Source organism: Pan paniscus, chromosome 3 (genome assembly GCF_029289425.2).
Source record: "Pan paniscus chromosome 3, NHGRI_mPanPan1-v2.0_pri, whole genome shotgun sequence".
Lineage (NCBI taxonomy): Eukaryota > Metazoa > Chordata > Mammalia > Primates > Hominidae > Pan > Pan paniscus.
In genome coordinates this window covers 91647338-91672178 of record NC_073252.2, presented here as the reverse complement: position 1 = coordinate 91672178, position 24841 = coordinate 91647338, and the positions used below count along the sequence as shown (strand labels likewise).

The following is a 24841-nucleotide window of genomic DNA, read 5'->3' as shown; positions in this document are numbered from 1 at the left end:
GGCAAATTTTCCAATATAAAATTATCCCATTTATTTTGTTTTCTTATTTATTGTCTGTGTCTTCCTCTGACTTGCTAGTAAAATGTAAGCTTCAGGAAAGTAATAATCTTGTCAGTCTTGTTCACTGCTTTATCTCTAGATAAATCAAAGAGTTTCAAGCACTGAGTAATTGCTCAATAAATATTTACTGATTGAATGAATAAACATGAATTCTAATCTCTAGTAAACTGCTTGCCTTAGTAGTCATAGTGATGATAGGATTGTCTTCTTTCCCCCTCAAATATTATTAACAAAAATTCATTGAACACCTACTTTATTATGGAAGATGAAAAAGGAAGTGTAAGATAGATTTTGTAATTCTTTGCAAGCTAAGAATTTAGAATATATTTGAAATGTCAAGTATGAACACAAGAAATGATTAATTAACAAAAATGTGACATCAGTGGTACAGGGAAGATAAAATATGGAAATTTAATAAAGAGCTGAATTTTCTATAGAAGCCTTATGGTAAGGCTGGTCATAAGGTGAGGTCCACAGAATGTATTAGATGTGAATAGTCTGGAGAGAAAGGGATGACCCAGGTATCCAGGAGACAGGCAACATGATGTGCTAAGAGATTTAATTAGGTTTGTGACCATGGAATGGAAAGAATAGGAATGCAAAAAAGAGACATTTGAAAACACATTTTTGCCTCAACCTTTTTCTTTTTATCTCTATGCCCTTTCCATTGGCTATCTTTGGCTTTTACTGTTTTAATGGAGAGTTTGCCCAAGTCAATAACCATCCCTCCAGCCTCTCTCTCAAATTCCCACCCTACTTTGTCATTTCTTTGTCATATTCCCTACATTTCCTTATATGGGTATATCATCCTCTGGTGCCCCAAGTTCAACATACCTAGACCAAAATTAGCACTTTCACTCTCAAACCAGTTTCCTCTTCTGGCTTCTATTTTGTTAATGACTTCTTGATCTCTCAGCCAGTGAGGCTAAAGATTTCAAAATGATTTTGCTCCCCTCTTTCCGTTGATTTCTGTGTCCATTTGATGCTCAACACTAAGTTCACAATATCTTTTCCTTCCCTTTCATTTCTTTTGCCTTCACTCCAGGTCAGGCCTTTGACTTTGCCTGGGTCATTCATTCATGAATTTTTTCACTCAGCTAATATTTATCAAACAGCTATTATGTATTAGGCTTTCTTCCAGGCGCTTTGGAATACATCTCTGAATAAAACAGACACAAATCTCTGCCTTGTTGGAGACATTATAGATACAGCATGGCCTCCTATCTGGTACTCTCTCATCTAGTCAATTCCTTTCATTTCATTGCATATTTTTTTTTCAAACTGATCAAAAAGCATGCTTCTGATTATGGCTAGGCTTTACTAAACCCTTCAATGATCCCCCTTGTCCTAAATTGAGTCAGGCTGGTCTGATATTTACAGCCTCTGAGTCCCAGTCTATTTTCTCATCTACCTTAATGAATGATTTTGGGTCATTTTACTGAATACATTCTGGTTAAGAAGTAATTTGTTTGGCAAATTTCTGCACTTGCTAAAAACATGCAGAAAAGAGGAAATTAATACTAGTAAAATTCATGCTGATTAGCACCAGGAATATAAGAGGCTCCCTAGAAGGGCCACGATGGTTTTTTTAGGGAGTACTAAAGGGATCTTGGTTCATTAATGGAAAATACACAGAAAATTGAGAAAAATCATCAGAACAAAAATTTTACTATCAAAACCACTATTTTGGATAAAGATTAAAAACCTTACAGAGTAGAAATCTCACGATTTTTTTTAGCGTGCCAGTTCCTTTCTGTCATGCCATATCCCATGCTCGTGGAACATTGGTAAAAATATCATTAAGATGCAAGTTTTAAATATGTTTTCTTAGGCAGCAACATACAAAATAAAAACATGTTGATTTTGATCATTTTCATTAGTTACTAACATTTAAAAAATAAAGAGCTTTATAAAATGACAGAAGCAGAATGGATTATTATGAAAAAAAGTAAATGAACACATTGAGGTACATATTTCTCTATTTGAAATTGGTATTAAAACAGAGAACTACGTTCACAAAGACAGAAATCGTTAGAGCTTATGTTAGACTTACCTGGGCTATATGGAATAATGACTCTTATTCCATATAAAAATTCTTATATTTTTATCTTAGCAATAATTCATGTCTAGAAGTATCAGATTCTGTTTCATATTAGTAAACGTTTAACATGTGAGTAGACTGTCTGACCAATTATGATGTTAGTTTATTTGAGCTGCTCAAAGAACTATGAAATGAGATAGATAAGAGGCAATTACGAATTCCACCAATTAAAATGTAATGATGAATTAAAACTTCCATGAAGGAAGAATTAAAGTTTTAATTAAGTAGAGTCTTAAACTAACTTGTAGCAAAAGAAGATGAGAGGAAGGGAAAATATTTCAGTATCGTCCCATAGCTTTCAATTTTCAATATATTTACTTCTGGTCAGCTGATGCAAGACAGCTTCAATTTCAGATGGATCTCTCCCTCCCTGTAATGGAGGACCCTTTGTTATTGGCATACCATTTAAGTTTCTGAAAATATTCTGCATTTCATTTAAACTAAAATGCCCAACAGCATTTTAATATGAAGGAAGACAGCCATGTCGGCAGTCATGAAGACAATTTAGATCCTTATTATCCTTTTCCAGCATTGGTGCATGTTCTCAGACTTGTGGGAATATGAGCCAGGATAGTATTGTCTTTGACAGCATGGGTTCAAAGCCTGGCTTTGTCACTTATCAGTTTTATGATTTTGGAAAATTTCAAATCATTTCTGTGATTTAGTTTCCTCTTCTATAAAATAAAGCTAATAATAATATTTACCTCACAAGCTTATTGTGAGAATTAAATTATTTAACATAGTTAGGGCCTTTATAGTGATACTTGGCACCTGGTGAGTTTTCAATGAATGTCAACTACTATTTTAGTCTACAGCATAGTTTCTTTATAAGTTAGAGAACACATTCCAAAGCACTCTATTCATCTTTGTGCTACATTTTCTTGTGTCTATGAAGTAATGACAATTTTTAAACAGATGTTCTAGTTATGTTTGTGACCCTGTTGAAAGTATTTCCTAATGAATATTCCTGCTCTTTTATGTAATATATTGACATGACTATGTTTGTGAAAACATATATTTTACTGGTAAATTTTAGGGATAAAAACTGACTTTTTTAAACAAAAGGAACTGGCAGAACAGGGCAGGGGATGGGACACTGGACTGGGAGCCTGGACTAGTGGTCTCCAGGACATGGTTTTAACCAAGGGTTATACTCTGGGCAGGGCACCCCACTTCCCTTCTTGGTTTCACATTTGAAAAATTAGAGAGTTATCTAAATGCATGCCAAAGGCTCACTCAGTGCTCAAAATCTATGATTGTTTCCTCTATAGACATAATTATTATGTAAGCCCACATGTTTATTCCCATGATGTCACTATGTTTACAATATTTTAAGGACCTATGAAAAAGTAGCATGTTCTTTGATTATTTTTGATGACATCAAATTTTCCTTTTAAAAGTAGACTGAATTTTTCAAACAGTAAAAAGTGTCTTGACGTTATGTTTGTTGAGTAGAATGAGTGTTTTGAATGTTAAAAATGTGATTTAACTATAAGGGAACAAAAGAGTTTTGGAGAGAGTCTTATATATTACTCTGGAGAGTATGTGTGTGTGTGCGTGTGTGTGTGTGCGCATGTGTGTGTGTGTATTTTCAAGTGCAGTGCAAATGTGTGGTTTTAAGTTCTGGAATATTTTGTTAAAAAGCCTTTAGTAACACCTAGATTATATCAGTAAAATAACTATGCTTTTTGTAAACCAATGGGTTTCTGAATAAACAATATTTACTGAGATCTAGAAACAGCACAAATCTTATTTGTAAAAAGGCTAATCAGACTTGCTGCTTGAAAAGCAGCTTGGTCCAGCATCATGGGCTTATTATCCAGCTGAAATACTGCCTTGCACCTTGCACTAGTCATTTATCTTCCCTGTAGCTCAGGACTTATCCCAGAAAAATCTAATAAAGATGCTTGTTCATTAAGGGTACTGTTGCATCTTGAATATAGTGTTCCCCGAATGCTGTATGATGTAGTGCAAGAAGAATGGAAATTTGTATCACTTAAAAATCTACCCCATGGGGTTGCTGTTTGATGTCTAGGTTTGTGCTTAGCAGTGAGAATGCTATATGCTTCTTGAGAGTAAACATGTATAATTGTTTAAAATTTGGCTACAGTTTGGCATGACTAATAAAACTAATCTCAAATCATATGGAGCCCATAAATATTTTTGAAAAATTCACATACTGGAAATATCACTAACTATACTTATTCTGTCATCTATTTAGACTAAACTCTAAAATAAATGTAAATTATTTGGATTCTCCACTAGAAGTAGCAGTCAGGGTGCTTGCTAAAACTCATAGGATATCCGTCATAAAAGTAGCTCCACAAGGATTCAGGAAACAGAAAAAGAATGATAGACAAAAGCTTACTCATTTTTCTTGTTTATTGAAGTTCTTTAAGTTAAAAATCCTCAATTCAAAACAGATGTTTTAAAGAGGAGGTTGCTCTGAAATAGGAATAGCATATTCCTTTGTATGGATTCCAGAGGCTAGTCCTTATCTAAATAGATGTGTATTATATGAGAAAAGAAAACAATTTCCTTTCACATCTTATAGCATAAAATGTTATTCTTTTAAAGCAAAAATATATGTATAAATATATATAATAGATATATTATTATAGCATCCTACTCCTGTCTCCCTTTGAGAGTGAACCTTCAGTGTCCTCTTTCTAGCTTTTATTTTGAGACTCTTCAAATGTTCTCCTTTCTTAATTATCTGCCCATCTTAATTATCTTGTTTTCTTGATCTGGAACAGAAAATGTGGATACAATGAAACCAGCTGATGTTAGTGGTATATATATACACACATAAAATTAAATAAAACATATATATATAAATTAAAAAAAGTCTGATGTATTGTGAGAGAGAAGAACAATACCAATAGGAACATGTTACTGTGATGTGAGCAACAACAGAATAGAAACCTGTAGGTTGTATGGTTCTTAGAAATAATTATTTATTTACCGGGTAGTAAATGATCATAATTAAAATAGATAATCACTGCCTTTCTAAAAATGATGAAATACAGCTGATGCAAACTTGTAATAGATGACCAAGAAGGAGAAGTAAGACAGCTGGAAGAAGTAGGAGAAAAGAGGGGGCTGTTTGCGGCCATTTAAATCTGCATAGCCTTTCTTGTTCAGGGTCCTGGATTTTATGCACTTCTTTGATTTTTCACCAAGTTCTCCCTATCCCTTCTCCAAACTTATCTTTTTTTCTAATCCCTTTTCCTAATTCTTTTGTAGTATTCTTACTGCTTCCCAGCTAGAATACTTGCAAATGGCCTTCTTCAATTAAAAGCTAACCTAACACCTCAGACTCCTCAAATCCTCCTCTGTACAGATATTTCTCTTCTCAGAGCCCCACAAAGCTGGTGGATGGTGCTGCATAAGGACACGAGCTTCAACCTGAGGCCTAGATCTGTTTGTTATTAGTTGTGTGAATTTGGCAAGATATTTAAGTCTGAGGCTCAGTTTCCTCAAATTTATGAAATGCAATGCACAGAGTTGTGGCAAGCATTATATGAAACATATCAAGTGTTTAGTGTAGTAGATGCTTTATAACTAGCAGCTGTTGATAGTCTATCACATTCAATTTTAGTTTCTCTACCTAAATCCCTCGACTAATATTATTTCCAGTGAAGTTGTTCCTTCTCATCATCCTTTCAACACATGATGGCTGTTTTTATTTATGTGAATTTCTCATGTTTTCCTGAGTATTTTACCTGCACCTGCTCTCATATCCAAATTTTATTTATTTTTGAATTCTCCCTGCTCAAGTCTAGTAACCATTTTTATTCTAACCTTCACTGATTTTGTTTTCCTTAAAAATTTTCCTGCAAGTATTGTCTATACTATATAGTTTAATGTATACTTTGATATTGCTTAATGTTTACAAATGTGTCTCAATAATGTCACTTCTGCTCTCAGAGCTTGGGGCTAGTTTATATTTTGCATCTCTAAAGGGAAGCCAGTTAACTGTTTAACTTCTGGTTTTATGTACCTTTCTGAGAGATTCTTTTAACCAGCTGAATACAGAGCTTAAGCCATTTGTTGACCAATCCTGGAGCTACTAAGTGGGCAATCAATGGGGGCTGCTTTTTTCCCCTTGCTGAATGGTGAACAGAATGCTTGGAAAGCACCCCATTCCAATTGGGGTATTAAAGGATTAGGATTATGCTTTCAAGTTAAAGGAATGTTTTTTACTTTCCTTGTGGGAATGAAAGCATAAAAATTATTACAGCAGGGAGTTGGAAAGAAGGCTAGGCAGGTACTGTGTTTGTTTTCTTTTTCTTCTTAGATTTTTTTTCTTAGCTTTTTTATTGGTTGGATGAAAAATTATAGAAACCAAGAAAGAAAAAAATAATTATGATAAGAAGGAAGACTTTAGAAATTATCAAGCAAGCGAAATGCACAGAGGTTTATCTGGTTGTAAGTAAATGGGCTGATCTTTAGCCAAAAAGTTAAGTAGATCTTTTATTCATGTATGAAATAATTATTGAACGCTTACTGCATGCTAAACAAGAAAGTGGGCACTAGAGATGTACAAACACATGTGTGAACTCAAGGAGCTCAGGAGCTTTCCAACAGGAGGTAGGAAGCAAGAGGTAAAGTGTAAGAAGTATCAAGATAGAGGGAGGTAAAAAGATCTAATGTTCTCTTTTTGAATAATTTTTTGAATAATTTGTATTTTTACTTGTAAAAATACAAAGTAAAGCACTAAATATTCTAATAGTTACTAGGAAAAAAATTCTTATAGTTATAATATTAAATTAAATATTCTAATAGTTTATAGGAAAAAAGACTACAACTAAGGAGTATAAAACTAATCAAATAAATGAATAAAAGTAGCTATTTATGGACCCATTATGAGAGTATTGTGAAGTACCAAGGATTGTGATTTGTTCTACTCTTTGTGTGTCTATGTGTGTGCATGCATGCATGCATGTGTAGAGAGAGAGAGATAGAAAGAGATCTTATACACCAATAAAAGACAAACAGAGAGCCAAATCATGAGTGAACTCCCATTCACAATGGCTTCAAAGAGAATAAAATACCTAGGAATCCAACTTACAAGGGATGTGAAGGACCTCTTCAAGGAGAACTACAAACTACTGCTCAACAAAATAAAAGAGGACACAAACAAATGGAAGAACATTCCATGCTCATGGATAGGAAGAATCAACATCGTGAAAATGGCCATACTGCCCAAGGTAATTTATACATTCAATGCCATCCGCATCAAGCTACCAATGACTTTCTTCACAGAATTGGAAAAAACTACTTGAAAGTTCATATGGAACCAAAAAAGAGCCCGCATTGCCAAGACAATATTAAGCAAAAAGAACAAAGCTGGAGGCATCACACTATCTGACTTCAAACTACACTACAAGGCTACAGTAACCAAAACAGCATGGTACTGGTACCAAAACAGAGATATAGACCAATGGAACAGAACAGAGCCCTCAGAAATAATACCACACATCTACAACCAGCTGATCTTTGACAAACCTGACAAAAACAAGAAATGGAGAAAGGATTCCCTATTTAATAAATGGTGCTGGGAAAACTGGCTAGCCATATGGAAAAAGCTGAAACTGGATCCCTTCCTCACACCTTATACAAAAATTCATTCAAGATGGATTAAAGACTTCAATGTTAGACCTAAAACCATAAAAACCCTAGAAGAAAACCTAGGCAATACCATTCAGGACGTAGGCCTGGGCAAGGACTTCATATCTAAAACACCAAAAGCAATGGCAACAAAAGCCAAAACTGACAAATGGGATCTCATTAAACTAAAGAGCTTCTGCACAGCAAAAGAAACTACCACCAGAGTGAACAGGCAACCTACAAAATGGGAGAAAATTTTTGCAATCTACTCGTCTGACAAAGGCCTAATATCCAGAATCTACAAAGAACTCAAACAAACTTACAAGGAAAAAACAAACAACCTCATCAAAAAGTGGGTGAAGGATATGAACAGACACTTCTCAAAAGAAGACTTTTATGCAGCCAAAAGAGACATGAAAAAATGCTCATCATCACTGCCCATCAGAGAAATGCAAATCAAAACTACAATGAGATACCATCTCACAGCAGTTAGAATGGCCATCATTAAAAAGTCAGGAAACAACAGGTACTGGAGAGGATGTGGAGAAATAGGAACACTTTTACACTGTTGGTGGGACTGTAAACTAGTACAATCATTGTGGAAGACAGTGTGGCGATTCCTCAGGGATCTAGAACTAGAAATACCATTTGACCCAGCAATCCCATTACTGGGTATATACCCAAAGGATTGTAAATCATGCTGCTATAAAGACACATGCACACGTATATTTACTGTGGCACTATTCACAATAGCAAAGACTTGGAACCAAGCCAAATGTCCAACAATGATAGACTGGATTAAGAAAATGTGGCACATACACACCATGGAATACTATGCAGCCATAAAAAAGGATGAGTTCATGTCCTTTGTAGGGACATAGATGAAGGTGGAAACCATCATTCTCAGCAAACTATTGCAAAGACAAAAAACCAAACACCGCATGTTCTCACTCATAGGTGGGAATTGAACAATGAGAACACTTGGACACGGGAAGGGGAGCATCACACACCAGGGCCTGTCATAGGGTCGGGGAGTGGGGAGGGATAGCATTAGGAGATATACCTAATATAAATGATGAGTTAATGGGTGCAGCACACCAACATGGCACATGTATACATATGTAACAAACCTGCACGTTGTGCACATGTACCCTAGAACTTAAAGTATAATAAAAAAAAAAAAAGAAAGAGAATCCCTAAGTGTTTATTTGAAACACACTTGTTAAAAGTGTGTGTCATTTTTGTGAAAAGCAGTATAGCAGAATGGTTAAGAGACCCAGTTTTTGGAGCCAGACTCTGGGTTTGAGTCTCAGCTCTAATAATCGACAGCTTCCTGAACTTGCACAAGTTACTTTACTTCATGATGTCTCAGTTTCTGTATCTGTACAATTAGGACAGCAACAGTATTTACCTCACGGGTTATTATGTGTAGTAGCTGAGAGTCTAGCATATAGTAAGGACAATATAAGAATATAAGCTTGACATTATTCTTATATGCTTTTAGAAGAAATATAAGGGAAGACAGAATGTATAGTGACCAGAAAACTGGATATGAAATCAGAAATTTTGAATTTTTTCCAATTTTATTGCTTTTTTTTGTGATTCTAAGCAAGTTGTTTATTCCTGTGGACTACTTTCATCCCTGTCAGAAAGGGGATAGCTACTGTTAATTCCATTTCTAAAAATTCTCAAATTCTGCGATTAGTTTGAACAACTGTTTATATATGTGTCACTATCATGAATCTAAGAAAAATTATTCTCCATGCAACTTGGAACACGTAATTGTTTTTGTGACTTTGGGTAGTTCTATATCCCAAGTTTAGGGTCTAGAAGCCAATAAGCAAAATGTGACCTCTTTATGGATGAACTATAAAATTAAACTAATGAATTTTTCCCAATATCCACTTAAGATTTGAGAATAGACTTGAGCTCATACTTTTTGGTTATCTTTTTAGCTTTCTGCATTGTTAAGATTCTGAAGTCAACACTGGAGTTAACTTTATTTATTGCACAATGAAGTCAACCCGAAAAATTCAGTTTTCTTCATTCTTGAATGCCTTTAATGAGACAACATATGACTAAATGTTTTTAAACTAAGAAGTTACAAGATGAGAACCACATAAAACATCTGATGACAAATCGTGTCAGGTAGAGAATTCACTGCAAGCCTTACTTACCACACTCACGCACACATCTGATGACCAAAAAAAAAGACTGACTTTAACTTCTGCTGCCAAGTTATCTAGTTTATGTGCAGAAAGGACACAAAAGGAAGCAAAACTCTTCTAGCCATTTATATGGTTATATAAATTCTAGCACTTACTGGTTCCTTGAAGTCATTCCAATGTGTGTTCGCTCACATACAATCATACATGTGAGTGTATTGATATAACCCATGTCTCCGAACCTGAATTTGATGCTTGTCCAGGTGCAGACTCATCCACTCAGTGTATGTACTTGTAGCATAGCAGTCATGCACTAATAAGCAATGCTATAATGAACAAATGTGCAATGCCTCATATGATTGTTCTAAAGTGCCTATGAAATATATAAACATATAAGACGTCTGGCAGGTAGCAGATAATAAATGTAGTTACTGTATCACTATATATTTTTTATTTTACATACTAATATTTATTACATATTAAAGTAACTTAATATTTTAGAAGTTGTGTTATAGAAATATAGTCACCTGAAAAAGTAATATTGAATTATTAAAAATCACCTAGTATACTATATTTTCAGTGAAAATAATCACAATAGTAATATGTAATATCAATGGCCCCGGATGCTGATGTATAAAACATACTGACCACAGTGTACTAAAATGGTTAAATTTGATGATCTTTATAATTTTTAAAATCAGTTAACAGAAAGGGAAGATCTCTTTTTCCTTATGGCTATAAAAAAATGGAACAAATGCAAATATTTTCTGAATTTAGCGAGAGGTTTTGGGTGATAAATTAATGTGGCACATGTGTATAAAGACAGGAGCTGGCACACTGATGATCGCCAGGTCCTGCTTCTTTCCTGGCTCTCCTTTTCTCCATATGTCCAGGGAATCAGGATGCAGGGTGTCATTACCAAGAAACTCCACAGAAAGAAACAATTTAAACTGCCAACATCTGTACTGCATATCAAACAAAGGAAAAATAATGCTTAATGCTTAATATTACTTTTTAGCAGTTCACTAGAGTACATTTTCTGAGAATTAAAATCTCTGACAGGTAAAGCACTGCAGGGCTAATAAGAAATGCAACATTTGGTGTGATTTATTAAACATTTCTTTAATTACTATTACGTTCATGCATTATTTTTTACATAAAAAATCCAGAAAATCGCTGGGCGCGGTGGCTCATGCCTGTAATCCCAACACTTTGGGAGGCTGAGGCGGGCGGATCACCTGATATCAGGAGTTCAAGATCAGCCTGCCCAATATGGCAAAACCCCATCTCTACTAAAAATACAAAAAATTAGCTGGGTATGGTGGCGTGCATGTGTAATCCCAGCTACTTGGGAGGTTGAAGCAGGAGAATCGCTTGAACCCGGGATGGGGAGGTTGCAGTGAGCCGAGATCGCACCACTGCACTCCAGCCTGGGTGACAAGAGCGAAACAATGTCTCAAAAAAAAAAAAAAAGCCAGAAAATCAAGTCTGAAAAGCAAGAACATCTTTAGTAATGAAAAAGCCAATTAACCATAACTAATCAATAATCAATAATCCTTTTCTCAACTAGCTCTGTAATGTTAAGGATGCATTAAACATTTCTGCTGGTCTTTTACCATGAAACCCTGGATCCCTTTTCATTCTATTATGCTTTTCCATCCTCACAACTAAATTAAAAGCAGTGGTGTGTTTCTTCCCTTAGAAGGGTCTCTTCTATTTGTTCCTTCTCCGTATTTCCCCTTGCCCCATCAAGGTCAAGTTCCAGGCTTACCTTCTCTGGAGAGCTTTCACTCATTTTCCTTTGCTTAACTACTCTGTATGCTGTTCAATTATTTCAATACCTTAACTACACAATTTAAAATAATATAAATAAATAATACTGATATTATATACATATATATCAACACACATTTATAGAAATGTCTATATTGTTCTTTGTTTCTTGTGCATGGGTCTTGTATCTCCAACTAGATGCCAAGTGCTTTACAGACGGATCCCCTATGGCATAATTGATTTTTGTAGTTTGTTCCTCTTAGAATTTGCTCGTCAATAAATGTATTTTGATTGATTATTATTTAGTATTTTGCTTCCCAGTTAATGCATATGTATTTCACTTTCGGCTCACTATAACCTCCACCTCCCAGGCTCAAGCGATTCTCATGCCTCAGCCTCCCAAGTAGCTGGGATTACAGGCATGCACCACCACACCTGGATAATTTTTGTATTTTTAGTAGAGATGGGGTTTCTCCATGTTGGCCAGGCTGGTCTCAAACTCCCGGCCTCAAGTGATCCACCTGCCTTGGCCTCCCAAAGTGCTGAGATTACACGTGTGAACCACTGCATCCAGCCTATTCATAATCCTTTACTCCTTCCTTCCCTATATGTGGGGTACATTTACCCACTCTATTGATTTTGGGCTTGGCCATGAGACTTGCTTTGGTTTGTGATCTGTGGGCAGAAGGAACATATGCCACATCCAAGCAAGAAACACAGGAGGCACTGCAGGTTTCTGCCAGCCTCTTTACAAATGCTCTTTGCAATGAGAACAGCATGTCCCTGTTAGGTCGGCTTCTTCAGCCTGGGCCTTGGAATGAGAAGCTTGCACAGAGTAGGCCTGCAGTTGACCCACAGCTTGAAGCATAACACAACCAAATTACAGCCTTGTTTCATGAATGAGAAGTAACTTTTCTAAATCACTTATACTTTAGAGTTGTTTGCTACACAGAAAAGCTGACTAGTACAGGACCTTAGAATTAATCTAACTTCATTTTGCATGTCATGAGAGAGGTTTAGATTTTTATGGTTTGCTAATGGAAGAGTTATGACATAAATTGTGAACTACTGATTTTTAGTTCTTTTAAAAAAAAATACACACAAAATGCCTGGATTTTTTGTTATCCTAAAATTTGGAGAAATATAACTCAAGTTGTTTGAAATTTAGGGCCTTAGTACTATCTGGAACTGCCCTCTTGGACTGTCATTAGATTCTAGAGAATAGGTAGAAGAAAATCTAGAAAATAAACAAAATGTACTTTCAGTATAAAATGGATATACTTCTATGTGGAAGATATTAATCTGTCTTAGGTCCAAGCTTGTTTGGTAGGAGATATAATGAAATGCAGTAATCTTTGTGCACTCCTTTCAGGCCCAAGTTTTTCATATGCATTGTTAATCTAAAATATATATTTAAAAATCTTCCATTGTAAACAACTCCTTCATCATAGAAATTCTGATTTGAAAATGGATATAATGTCTCAATAAGTTATCTCCTTGATTTCCATGACAAAATCTCACATATACTTTGATGTTAAGCGGGGAACTCCAAAATCTTAACCATTTCCTTTGAAAAATTCAGGTGGAAATATCCCTGTCATTATCTGCTTCAGTCCATCAGAGCTTTAACTTGGTCCTGAAGTTTATGTTATGCTTTTGTATCCTTAGAATGAATTCATTTTCTTAACTCTGTGACATTTGTTGCTAAAAATTCAGACTAGACTACTAGTTTAATTCTAATAGAAATTACTAACACACCTACTTTCTTTTCCATGTCAATTTTTTGAGAGTAAAACCAGTTATATGTAGCATTATTTTTCCCGCTACTTATGGAAAAAACAATACTTCATGTTTTCGGTAATGAGTGTCTTATTGAACAACTACTTGTAACTATCTTTTTTGTTGTTGTTGTTTATTGTGCTTCTCCTAACAAAGGAAACAAAATGTAATAAACCAGATCGGGTAACCAAATGGATATTCTTTGTCTAAATTTCATCTCTCCCCTTATTTGGTCATACACAAATCTTACCTTTGTGAAAAAACATCTCGGTAAGGACTGCCATGTTGTAATGCAATTCCATATCCCCGATCAGCAACAGTATTTCCAATGGTGTAAAAGGAACAATCTGGGTCATTGATAGCCACATATTCCAATACAGCTGCATCCCATACGAAAGCATAATTTCCATATTTTACCTGTGAAAAAATGAAGAACAAAAGAAGAAATAGGGTTTAAAGTTGGAATTTTAATTTACATAGACAGGATGAAAAACATTACATTGGTATATATTTAATTATGCTAAAAATAATAGAACATATAATCATCCTTCAGTATCTGTTGGGGATTGATTTCAGAACCCCTGTGGATACCAAAATCCAGGGATGCTCAAGTCCTTATATAAAATGGCATAGTATTTGCATATAATCTCTACACATCCTCCAGTATACTTAAATCATGTCTAGATTACTTATGATAGCTAATACAATGTACATATGCTATGTAAACAGTTGTTGCGCTTTATTTTTGTTTTGTTTTGTTTTGTTTTTTCTGAGACGGAGTCTTGCTCTGTCGCCCAGGCTGGAGTGCAGGGGCGCGATCTCCGCTCACTGCAAGCTCCACCTCCCGGGTTCACGCCATTCTCCTGCCTCAACCTCCCGAGTAGCTGGGACTACAGGCGCCCACCACCGCGCCCCGCTAATTTTTTGTATTTTTAGTAGAGCTGGGGTTTCACCGTGTTAGCCAGGATGGTCTCAATCTCCTGACCTCGTAATCCGCCCGCCTCGGCCTCCCAAAGTGCTGGGATTACAGGCGTGAGCCACCGCGCCCGGCCCACTGTATTGTTTTTCATTTGTATTTTTATTATATTATTACTCTCTATTGTGTTTTAAAAATATTTTCAGTTCATGGCTGGTTGAATCCGCACATGCAGAACCTGCAGATATGGAGGGCAGACTGTATTTCTAAGTAAGCTTTTATTCTGAATGAGAATTTGTACTTTGATTAATTTATATCTCTGTTCTGAAAACATGGGAAAGGTCGAATGTTTACTATACTTTTAGGCCACGTTGCTTATAGTAAAATGACCCCTGAGTGGAAAATGTCATTTGGATTGAGAGAACAAAAAATGCATGAAAGGAAGCCATGTCTTTGTGCTTCTACCAGTTCGGTGATTCATGTGACTGGGACTGCCCCTTCTGGGGACCCTGAAAGCTATGCCTTTGGAGTTATGACAAGAGCTACTGACGCCTTGGGTTACTAGGCTTCTAAGCCAGGTGGGCTTCTGTACTCACTCAGTATAGGTATCATCTTGCATGTCATCCCTATTCTAAATGAAAGCTGCAAGTACAACTCACATTGAAGAAAAAATGACAATGCTGCCCTGCTGATGAGCTATATCTCCTGTCCTGTGTCCTTCTAAATTAATCTATTGTCACATGCGGCCTATGGATATCTTGCAGCTGAACTTAGAAGAAAACTCCCTGGTGGGCATTGCAATGAGGAAAATAAAACGATTCCACAACCTCCTCTATCATCACTTAAGGAACACAACTTCACTCTGGTTCACTTACAATGTCTTTAGTCATTATATTTTTTCCCCTCAGTAATCACTCATACACTAAGTCACAAATTTACCCAATAAAAGCCCAACCTACTATCCTAAACATCTCAATAAGGTATATTTTCAACTTTTTCACATATAAAAATGGACTTAAGGAATTCATAAAATAAATAGAAGTAATAGTTAAACTCCAAGGTTAGTTTGCTTATATTAAAAGAATAATGTAACATTATTAAACAAGGAAAAGCAACATTGGTTCAGTATTAGAAATGTTACTGGGGTGACAACATATCTTACAAATGAGGCTTTATAAAATTTTTAAATGATCTTTCAATAGACACAAGAAAGATACTTGGCAAAATTATAAACAGTTATCTACCTGTTATCTATCTATTGGTAAACCAGGAAGAAAAAAAATCCGTAATGAGATACAGAATACTTCAAACAACAGCAAGCCTATTACAAGCTTAAACTCTCGTTGCATTACCATTAAAGTAAAGAAAATTATGCTTACTAGTAATCCAAAATTAACATTATTGTAACAACTTTATCCTATGCAAAAAAGGATGGAAACAAAACTATGATTTCAATCTATTAGGAAAAAATTATCATCCAGTAGAGACAAAATTATCATTATATGATGATATATTTAAGAAGCCCACCAGAATCAAGTGAAAAAGTATTTTAAAAATTCAGATTAAAAAAATAGATTGATCATAAATGGATATATACAAATGATTTGCTTTTCTATTAATATATTAATGAGATGATAGTTTGAGTAAAAATATCTATGTATATTAAATATAAATACATAGAGAGAAATTTAACAATAAATTAGTAGGAGCTATATGAAGAATACCTTAACACCTGACTGAAGACAACTTGAACAAGTTTCTGTATAGACATAACATATTCCTAAGAATGCAGATGCATAATTATAAGACATTTAAATTTTCCTCAGATTCTCCAATACAAAATGTAATTCTAAATAAAATGCCTGAAGGTTATTTTAGAACTTCTTAAGACCTTTGCAAATTTAATTAGGAGAAAACAGACAAGAATAGTAATGAAATTTTGAAAATTAAAAAATTAATAATTATCAGAGACTTAGAATACCAAGTAATGAGACATGTTATAAAGCTTAAAAATAAAACAGTACAAAATGTATTTAAGAATAGAAAATCAGTGGAACAGAACAAAAGTTTACTGTTTTTAAAAGTATATAAATGTTATATAAAGACTGTATTAGACTGCATAGTATTCCATAGTGTATATGTACCACATTTTCTTTATCCAGTCTATCATTGATGGGCATTTGGGTTGGTTCCAAGTCTTTGCTATTGTGAATAGTGCTGCAATAAACATACATGTGCATGTGTCCTTACAGTAGAATGGTTTATAATCCCTTGGGTATATACCCAGTAATGGAATTGCTGGCAGTTCGTGTCCTTTGCAGGGACATGGATGAAGCTGGAAACCATCATTCTCAGTAAACTAACACAGGAACAGAAAACCAAACACCACATGAACAATGAGAACACATGGACACAGAAAGGGGAACATCACACACCAGGGCCTGTTGGGGGGTCAGGGGGCTAGGAGAGAGATAGCATTAGGAGAAATACCTAATGTAGGTGACAGGTTGATTGGTGCAGCAAACCACCATGGCATGTGTATACCTATGTAACAAACCTGCACAGGTTCTGCACATGTATCCCAGAACTTAAAGTATAATAATAATAAAAAAAAGAATCATCTGCCATCATAAAACTTTTACCTCTCTTTAAAAAAAAGACTGTATTAGAAAGTCGATAAATCAAATCAGTGTGGCAAATATGAAATATTCAAAAAACGTGAGACAGGTGATTATTGCAAAAATGTCAATATTAGAGCACTATGTCACATCACACAAAATAAATTTCCGTAGTGTAATAAATTAAATATAATTTTTTTAAAAGCCAAGTTTTAAGAAAAGAAAAACTAGAAGAACATGCGAGACTTTTTTTGGTACTGAAAAAAGAATGGAATATCAAAACATAAAGGTAAAGGAAGCAAATATAGAAGAAATATTTAATTGTTGCCTTTTAATATATTTGCTTAGATCCCACCAATATTGGATACCCAATAAAAAGTTTTGTATGAAACAATGAATGGTCTAAAACCTTCAGTCCAGTTAACTGTGCTCAGTGGATACTTACTGTCTTTTGTTGAGGTGAACCCCAACCAAACCATGAGGTATTAAAACAGACAAAAGTTTTTTCCCTAAAGAAAGCATTTAATGCAAGTATTACTCATGGAGTGTCTGTGGAACCCTAAACCCTAGTTTAGGTACTATCGGTCAGTGTTTCTCACAATGTGATGCTAAGACTACCACCATTAGAATTACTAGGGGATTTTTGTGTTAGAAATGTAGATTCTAGATCTAATCCCAAAGTTACTGCATGATGATGTTTGATGTTTAAGGCCTGGGAGTATGCATTTTAACAATCCTGACAGCTTATGCACACCACTTTTTTATTACTAATGATGCTGATGATAAAAAAATGAGTAATATCATCGGAAACAATTTTATATATGTGGGGCTTGATATAATTATAAAACTAGGAGATGCTTGGAGTGTTAGTGTGAGAGAAGGAAAAACACTTGGTTAGGTTTCGTCTGCATTGATTTCTCACCCACAGAGTTATCCCATAGTTTCCTTCTTTTCTCTGATCTTTGCAACCAACTTGCAGATCTGCTTATAGCTCCCTAGGTCTAAATTTACAGTGATTGGGAGTAGCAGTGACCTTGAAGCTTCCTCTAACAACCTACTTTGATTTTTGTGATTATCTTCTGTTTTAAACTGTTAGTCTGGCCTCCTGGATCCCCTGGCAGCTTCTTTACAAACCTCAAGGGACCTCCCCAGTAGGGGACATATTGCTTTGCTGTTAGAAAAGTTTTCTAGCATTGTTGTCAATGCTTTGTGAACTGTAGAGCTCTACTTAAATGTATAGCAACATTATCCTTGCCATTATATATGTTGTCTCTTGCAATACTAATGTTCCAAAGAATTATGAAGGGATTTTTAAAAAGAGAATCATTAAAACAGTGTGATTATAGCCTGTAGCAATGGCAGTGAAATGTTGCATAGTAACCCAAACTATTTTAGCTTTTAAAAATGGCCCTGGCCTTTTTCATCAATTAAAACATATAATCACTGCCTTTTGAATGGTCTTTAACCATCAAATGAAAACTCTATAAAATACTCATCAACAAAGTCTAAAGTCACCTTTCAACAGAATAATAATTGAAGGACTGGCCTAAAAATTTTCAATCCATCTGACTAGGTAATGGAGTTTTCTTAAAATTTTTCAACTAGCCCTGTTCTTGAGGCCATGTTTAGACAGGCAACTGAATCACATGCCATTGATTTATTTACTAATGGACTCCACACCAGAAGAGTCCTTCATACTAGGTTAAACAGAAGAAAGCAAAAATGAATCTGGGAGCTTCATGTCAGCATATTCCAGGTCTCATTATGAGGAAGAAAAATAATCCAAAGTGATATCTACCTCTAGTGTTTTCAATCTCCAGACCCCAAAGTAGAGATGCTAGGATGCTATGGTTATTGATTGACATTGGTAACTATTGAGGCTCAGCACCTGTGTCCTCGTAATAGTGCCTGAGATATCAATAGACTCCCCGTGATAAATTTCTCACTTCCCAGATAACACTAGGAGCTAGGTTTTGTTCCCATTTCTATATTTTTCTTTAACAGTTGTTGTTTAAATTCAATTTTACTAACAATCATTACACATTAACTCTAAAATCCTGAAGGTTAAGTCTATAAGGAATATAAAGGTAAGACTTGGGCCCCCATCGTCAAGCTGCTTACAACTCAGTAGTGGAGATAAGTCAAGTACTAAATTGTTGTAACACGAATCACATTATGGTAAGGATCATATGAACAGATTTTGTTTAAAGTCGTAAAAGAAAAGGGAAATTGATTTTTATTGGAAGGAATCAGGACAAGTCTCAAATATTCTGGTAACTGAAATAGCTGTATAAGAAAACCCCAAATATTTAAATTCCTTATCAATAGTACCTAACCAATTGAAAACACAGATATGCTTTGGAGACCATTTCTCGTTTATGCACATTCCTCTAGCCTAAAACTTTTTGAAATTTTCCATTTGTCAGGTGAAGAACTGTAAATATTCAATGTTATTTTCTTAAATATTTGCATTTCTTGCCAAGTAAAGTGAAGAAAGGGAAAGTGCATTTTCAAAACCTGCACCTGTGTTCCTCAACATGTTAGGGATTATGACACATTTCTATTTGTATATAGATTACTTGTGTCCTGTATGCTCCTGTTCTGACATCTCCATCATGAGCTGATGCTGAAAGCACTTTGCTTTTTAATTCATTAGGTAGCAGCCTCCTGTACTAACTACAGAAGTCCATGCCACAAACAGACTTATCGCTACCTGTTATCTCACCAATTTTGATTTGAATCGGGAGGACAATACTCTTTCTCACATGAATCTTTAATTTAGTAAATTTCTTAAAAGCTCACTCCAAAATCTATAGCTTCAGAGACACAGAAATGATGATCCTTTCTTATTAAAAAACATTCAGTGGGAACAATTATGGAAAAGTGACATTAAACCAAAAGGGTTAGATATGAATTTCCTTTGCTAAAGAAAATCCTCCCTCTGTCCTCCATTTATTTCTTATGATAATAGATAACATTTACCAAACATGTTTCAACTGCTAAAAATGCCATTTACATACACATTTATTTGTTCTTTACAACACTGTGAGACAGCTGATATGATATCTAATTCACAGGTGAGGTAATTGTAACTTGCTCTAAGTCATACCAATGATTTGCGGTAGATTTGGAATGTGAGATCAAGGCTATCTTCCTATGCTCTTTGCACTACATTAAATATAAATTTCTGGGAGATTCTCCATAGGAATGCAAAAGCATGTGACATAGAATAGCCTTTGCCTGTAAGGTATAGCCTATGGAGTTTGAGAAACAACAGTTATGTAAAGAAACATAATGCTATGTAGTTTACGGCAAGGGCCACAGAAAGCATGCAATTTCCTCAGTTCTATATGATCACGGTATTAAGGTAAAAAAAAAATTGGGCTTTTAAGAAAAAGGTTGCTTACTTCTCAAGATCATTGGAAAAAATGAATATTTGGTTTATATGACTCTGGACCCTCAAGGCCTGTTGATTTTGTAGCCATTGCTCTCTAAGCATTTCTGATTCTTAGGAATGAAACAAAGCAGAGCTTTTCAAAATTAAAATAAAGCTTGAATAATGAAAATCTATTTTTCCTTATCAAATAAAAATGAAAACGCCTGAGAATAATGTGAGGGAAATAAATTCTAGCCTTGCCCACTAAGCTGCAAACTTCTTTCCAATTTTAACTAATGGTCAGTGGGGGATAATGTGATTGTGAATCACAGGCGCAAAGAGTTATGATTAACCCAGAATTGATTTACAGTGGTCCTTATAATTCATTGCCCACATAAGTCCTAACGATGGGATGGCTTTAATATTTATAACACATGGTTCTGGGTGGTAGCCTCTCACACTCTGGGCAAATTAATAATTTAGCAGCATTCATCAATTCTTCTGAATTTATACAGCACAATAAATCATGATCAAACTCAAGTTTAAGTACTTAAGACTGACTTTAAAATATATATGGTTTTGTTTACTGCTACCTTAATTGTTGGCCTATGATAATTTATCTGCTATTTTGTCAAAATTTTAATTTGTGCTCTCGCATAGTTATCATAGGGCACAAACTTTCAAAAAGAATATATGAATGTATTTAAAATAAACATCAACTTTTTAAAAAAAATCAATTTTTTAACCTAGAAAGGAAGTGTTATGCCCACCTCTAAATCTTATTTCTTGCCTGTTCTTTTGGAGATTATCAGGAATACTAAATATATTTTTTAAAGTTTTTAAAAGCATTCTAGGAAAATAGAAAACTGAATGTAGCTTCTTTACCCTCCGCTGCCAACTTTTTCTTGAAACAAATGGCTGCTGGGCTCTGGAAGACAGAAGTTTAGAAAGGTTGGGGCTCTAGGTAGAGCATGTGGGAAAAGAACTGGTGATTCTCTCCTTCAGGCTGGGTGTGTCTGCAAAAACAAGTGCAACCTGCAGGGAAGGCAAGGAAGAAACTAAGTTTGAGGAAAGCTTGGTTCACAGAGATCTGTGGCTCCCAAGTCCTCCGGACTTCCTTCCTTAGACATTTGTTACCATTAATATACATGTTCTGTTGCCTTTAAACTGGCCAGGAAGAGTTGAATGGATGGACAGAGACCTCCCTATCCTGGAGTCCTGTGCCTTAGGTCAGAACAGAAGACTGGAGAGCCCTTAGCTGCTTCTGTGTGTCTCAGGAGGGGAATGGAGTCACCTTGTTTGTTCTGGCCCACAGGAAGAGAGGATATTTTACCTTCTACAATTAGCAAGACTGCCAGTCCCTAGGCTACTTCAACAACTAGACCTGAATCCTCATGAGCTGACGAAGAAAAAGAATAATCCACGTAGTGAGTTCCACAGTCGGAAAGGGAAAAATGAATTAGAACAAGTAGAATACACTCCAGGGAAACAGCAGTGTGGAAGATTACAATTCTAACAGAAAAGTAAGAAGAGCACTTAACTGGATTCAAGTGAGACCAAAAAAATCTTTGAGGCTACAACAAATAATCCAGCCCCAATTTCTCAACCAAAGTATTGAATAGATGAATTGACGGAAATGCTCATAAATGTAAGCTTAATAGGAAGAGCTAGGGTGACAATTGCCCAGGTTTGCCTCCAATGCCCAGTCATAGCACAAAAGCCCCATGTCATGAGTAAACTTTCAGGGAGGCAACAAATCCAGGTTTTTGGCAATGGGTACAGAGGGTTAGGGAGGGGTAGTATCAAACCCATACCACGGCTCAAAAAATAGCTGAAAGCAACACTGTTTTTGTAGCAGATGGATATGGCATAGATTATGTTTCCCACAGTTGCTGTCACTGTTTTTCCTCCTGACTGCTGATGTTGGCAACTGTGATTTGCTGTTCACAATAATGAATCACCCCTTGTTGCACTGCTGTGAGTGCTGAGGCTTAAGTGTGTTACTTAAGCACATTGTGTTCATGAGTATTAACAGTCCTTTGTCTGTGGATTAACGGTTTTCTTGGTATCATCTCGATACCAAGATAATGTTAATTTAACTTTCGATACTGGTTTTTTTCTGAGAGTTCAGATAATAAAAATGAGAATGATTATAATACCAATGCCAGCATGACCTGAATATCGCTGAAAAATAAGGCTAAATGACAATGTTATCTTATTACAGATGGAAGGACAGAAATAACTGGATCAGGGAGGCAAATAACCAAAACAAACTACTGCACAATCTGCAGAAAAGAAATTTGCAATTGGGTATGATGGAGGAAAACGATGTAAAAACACATATGCAGACTGAATCTCATAGTTTGGAATAAGACAGGGAATACTTCTAAATCAATCAAAAGATTCTGTGTCTCCCAAAAGACACCAATGCACAGTTAAAAACAGTGGCTATGAGTTAGTTTGGGCATACCACATCAAGAAACATACATTATTGTACCATTCCCCTGATAGCTCTATAAAATGGAATGAAGCTACTTTTCCTCATTACTAGGTTTCAAATAAAATGTGCCGTGGGAAAACAAAAGGACAAAATTTTGCTAACAGACGTGTTGGCCTCTTACTCTATAGAGCTGATTCTTTCAGATCTTACTTGAATGTTTTCTGCAGTAAAGTTATGTGTCAAATAATGGCAACAAAAACTGATTCATCTAGCTTTTAGGTACTTTTATTTTAAAAATGGAGCTTCAAATCATCTTCTTGATTTTTATGAATTTTTTTTTTTTTTTTTTGAGATGGAATCTCATTCTGTCGCCCAGGCTGGAGTGTAGTGGCATGATCTTAGCTCACGCAAGCTCCACCTCCCGGGTTCACGCCATTCTCCTGCCTCAGCCTCCCGAGTAGCTGGGACTACAGGAGCCCACCACCACGCCTGGCTAATTTTTTGTATTTTGTTTAGTAGAGATGGGGTTTCACTATGTTAGCCAGGATGGTCTCGATCGCCACACCGATTTTTATGAATATTTTAATAAAACTGCAGAAAACATAAAGCAAAAGTTTACTGATATTTTGTCCAGATACTTGCCCTCTACCTGCATATTCTATAGACATTGCAAGTGTAAATTTAAGCAAGTTTTGTTTAGTCTATAAACTTTTTTTTTTTGAGACAGAGTCTCATTCTGTTGCCCAGGCTGTAGTGCAGTAGCTGGTCTGAGACCACTGCAGCCTCCACCTCCAGGGTTCAAACCATTTTCCTGCCTCAACCTCCTGAGTAGCTGGGACTACAGGTGTGCACCATCACACTGGTCTAATTTTTGTATTATTTTTGGTAGAGACAGGGTTTTGCGATGTTGGACAGGCGGGTCTCGAGCTCCTGGCTTCAAGTGATCTGCGTGCCTTGGCTTCCCAATGTGCTGAAATTATAGGCGAGAGCCACTGTGCCCGGCCTTAGTCTATAAACTTCTTATCTAAGAAAATTAAAAGATCTCACCTGCAAAATGAACTGCACAGCTTGTGTACAACACTACTTACCTGTGATATTAAAGCTTTCATAATTAAAATTTTTGATCACTTTTCAGTTACCTCAAAATGTGCAGAAAAACTTGAGGGTTTTTACTTAATAGAGATGGAAGGAGATAACTAGCTCCTTTAGACATATGACTACAAGATGACTATGAATGGCTAAAATGTTGGACTATCATAAAATCATTTTCAAAGTGTGAGACAAGAAGAAATGTCCTTCTCTAATCTGGAAATACATTGAGTGACAATGCAGAAAAGAATACAGTAAAATAAAAATTTATATGCTATATTTCCAAACTTGCTTGATGATTTTTGAAAAAAACCATAGGAGTATAAAAAAGGATGAACTGACTGCACCTGTGTTGTTTGATGGTATGTGTAGATTGTAACAAAAACTCAGAGTGAAACAATGACACATTAAAAAAATACAACTACTTCAAAACTTTTTTACTACGAAACAATAAAAATAAAAAATAAAACAGTAAGTCACCACAACAAGGTAGCCAAGTTACACAGAACTTCCTCAATTTCCTTTTTTTTTTGGGGGGGTGAAGGCCTTTTATTATTAGCACATAATAATTGTACATATTTATGGGAGTATAAATTAGTTCAACCATTGTGGAAGACAGTGTGTTGATTTCTCCAGGATCCAGAGCTAGAAATACCATTTGACCCAGTGATCCCATTGCTGGGTATATACCCAAAGGATTATAAATCATGCTACTATAAAGACTTTCTCTATTTCTTTACTAAAACTGTAACTTTAGAATCTAGCACCAATTTCACAAAATTCAAATTACTCTTGTGCTTTAAAATCATTTTTCTAAGAGAGATTTCACTTATAATAACATCCAAAGTGCTTCAGAGTGTTTAAAAATGGTGGACACCTTAGATATATTTAGCTTATATGATGAATTTATA

The 24841-nt window shown here is 35.4% G+C and overlaps 1 protein-coding gene across 5 annotated transcripts in view; it reads right to left on the bottom strand.

Moving 5' to 3' along the window:
• GRID2 (glutamate ionotropic receptor delta type subunit 2) overlaps nucleotides 1-24841 on the bottom strand; it is a 1507251-nt gene that overhangs the window by 163978 nt on the left and 1318432 nt on the right. For all 5 annotated transcript variants that reach the window (XM_034958923.3, XM_055111628.2, XM_003829901.5 and 2 more), the window contains one exon: nucleotides 13742-13908. In XM_034958923.3, the coding sequence (XP_034814814.1) occupies nucleotides 13742-13908 (167 nt within the window). The remainder of the gene's footprint in view (nucleotides 1-13741; nucleotides 13909-24841) is intronic.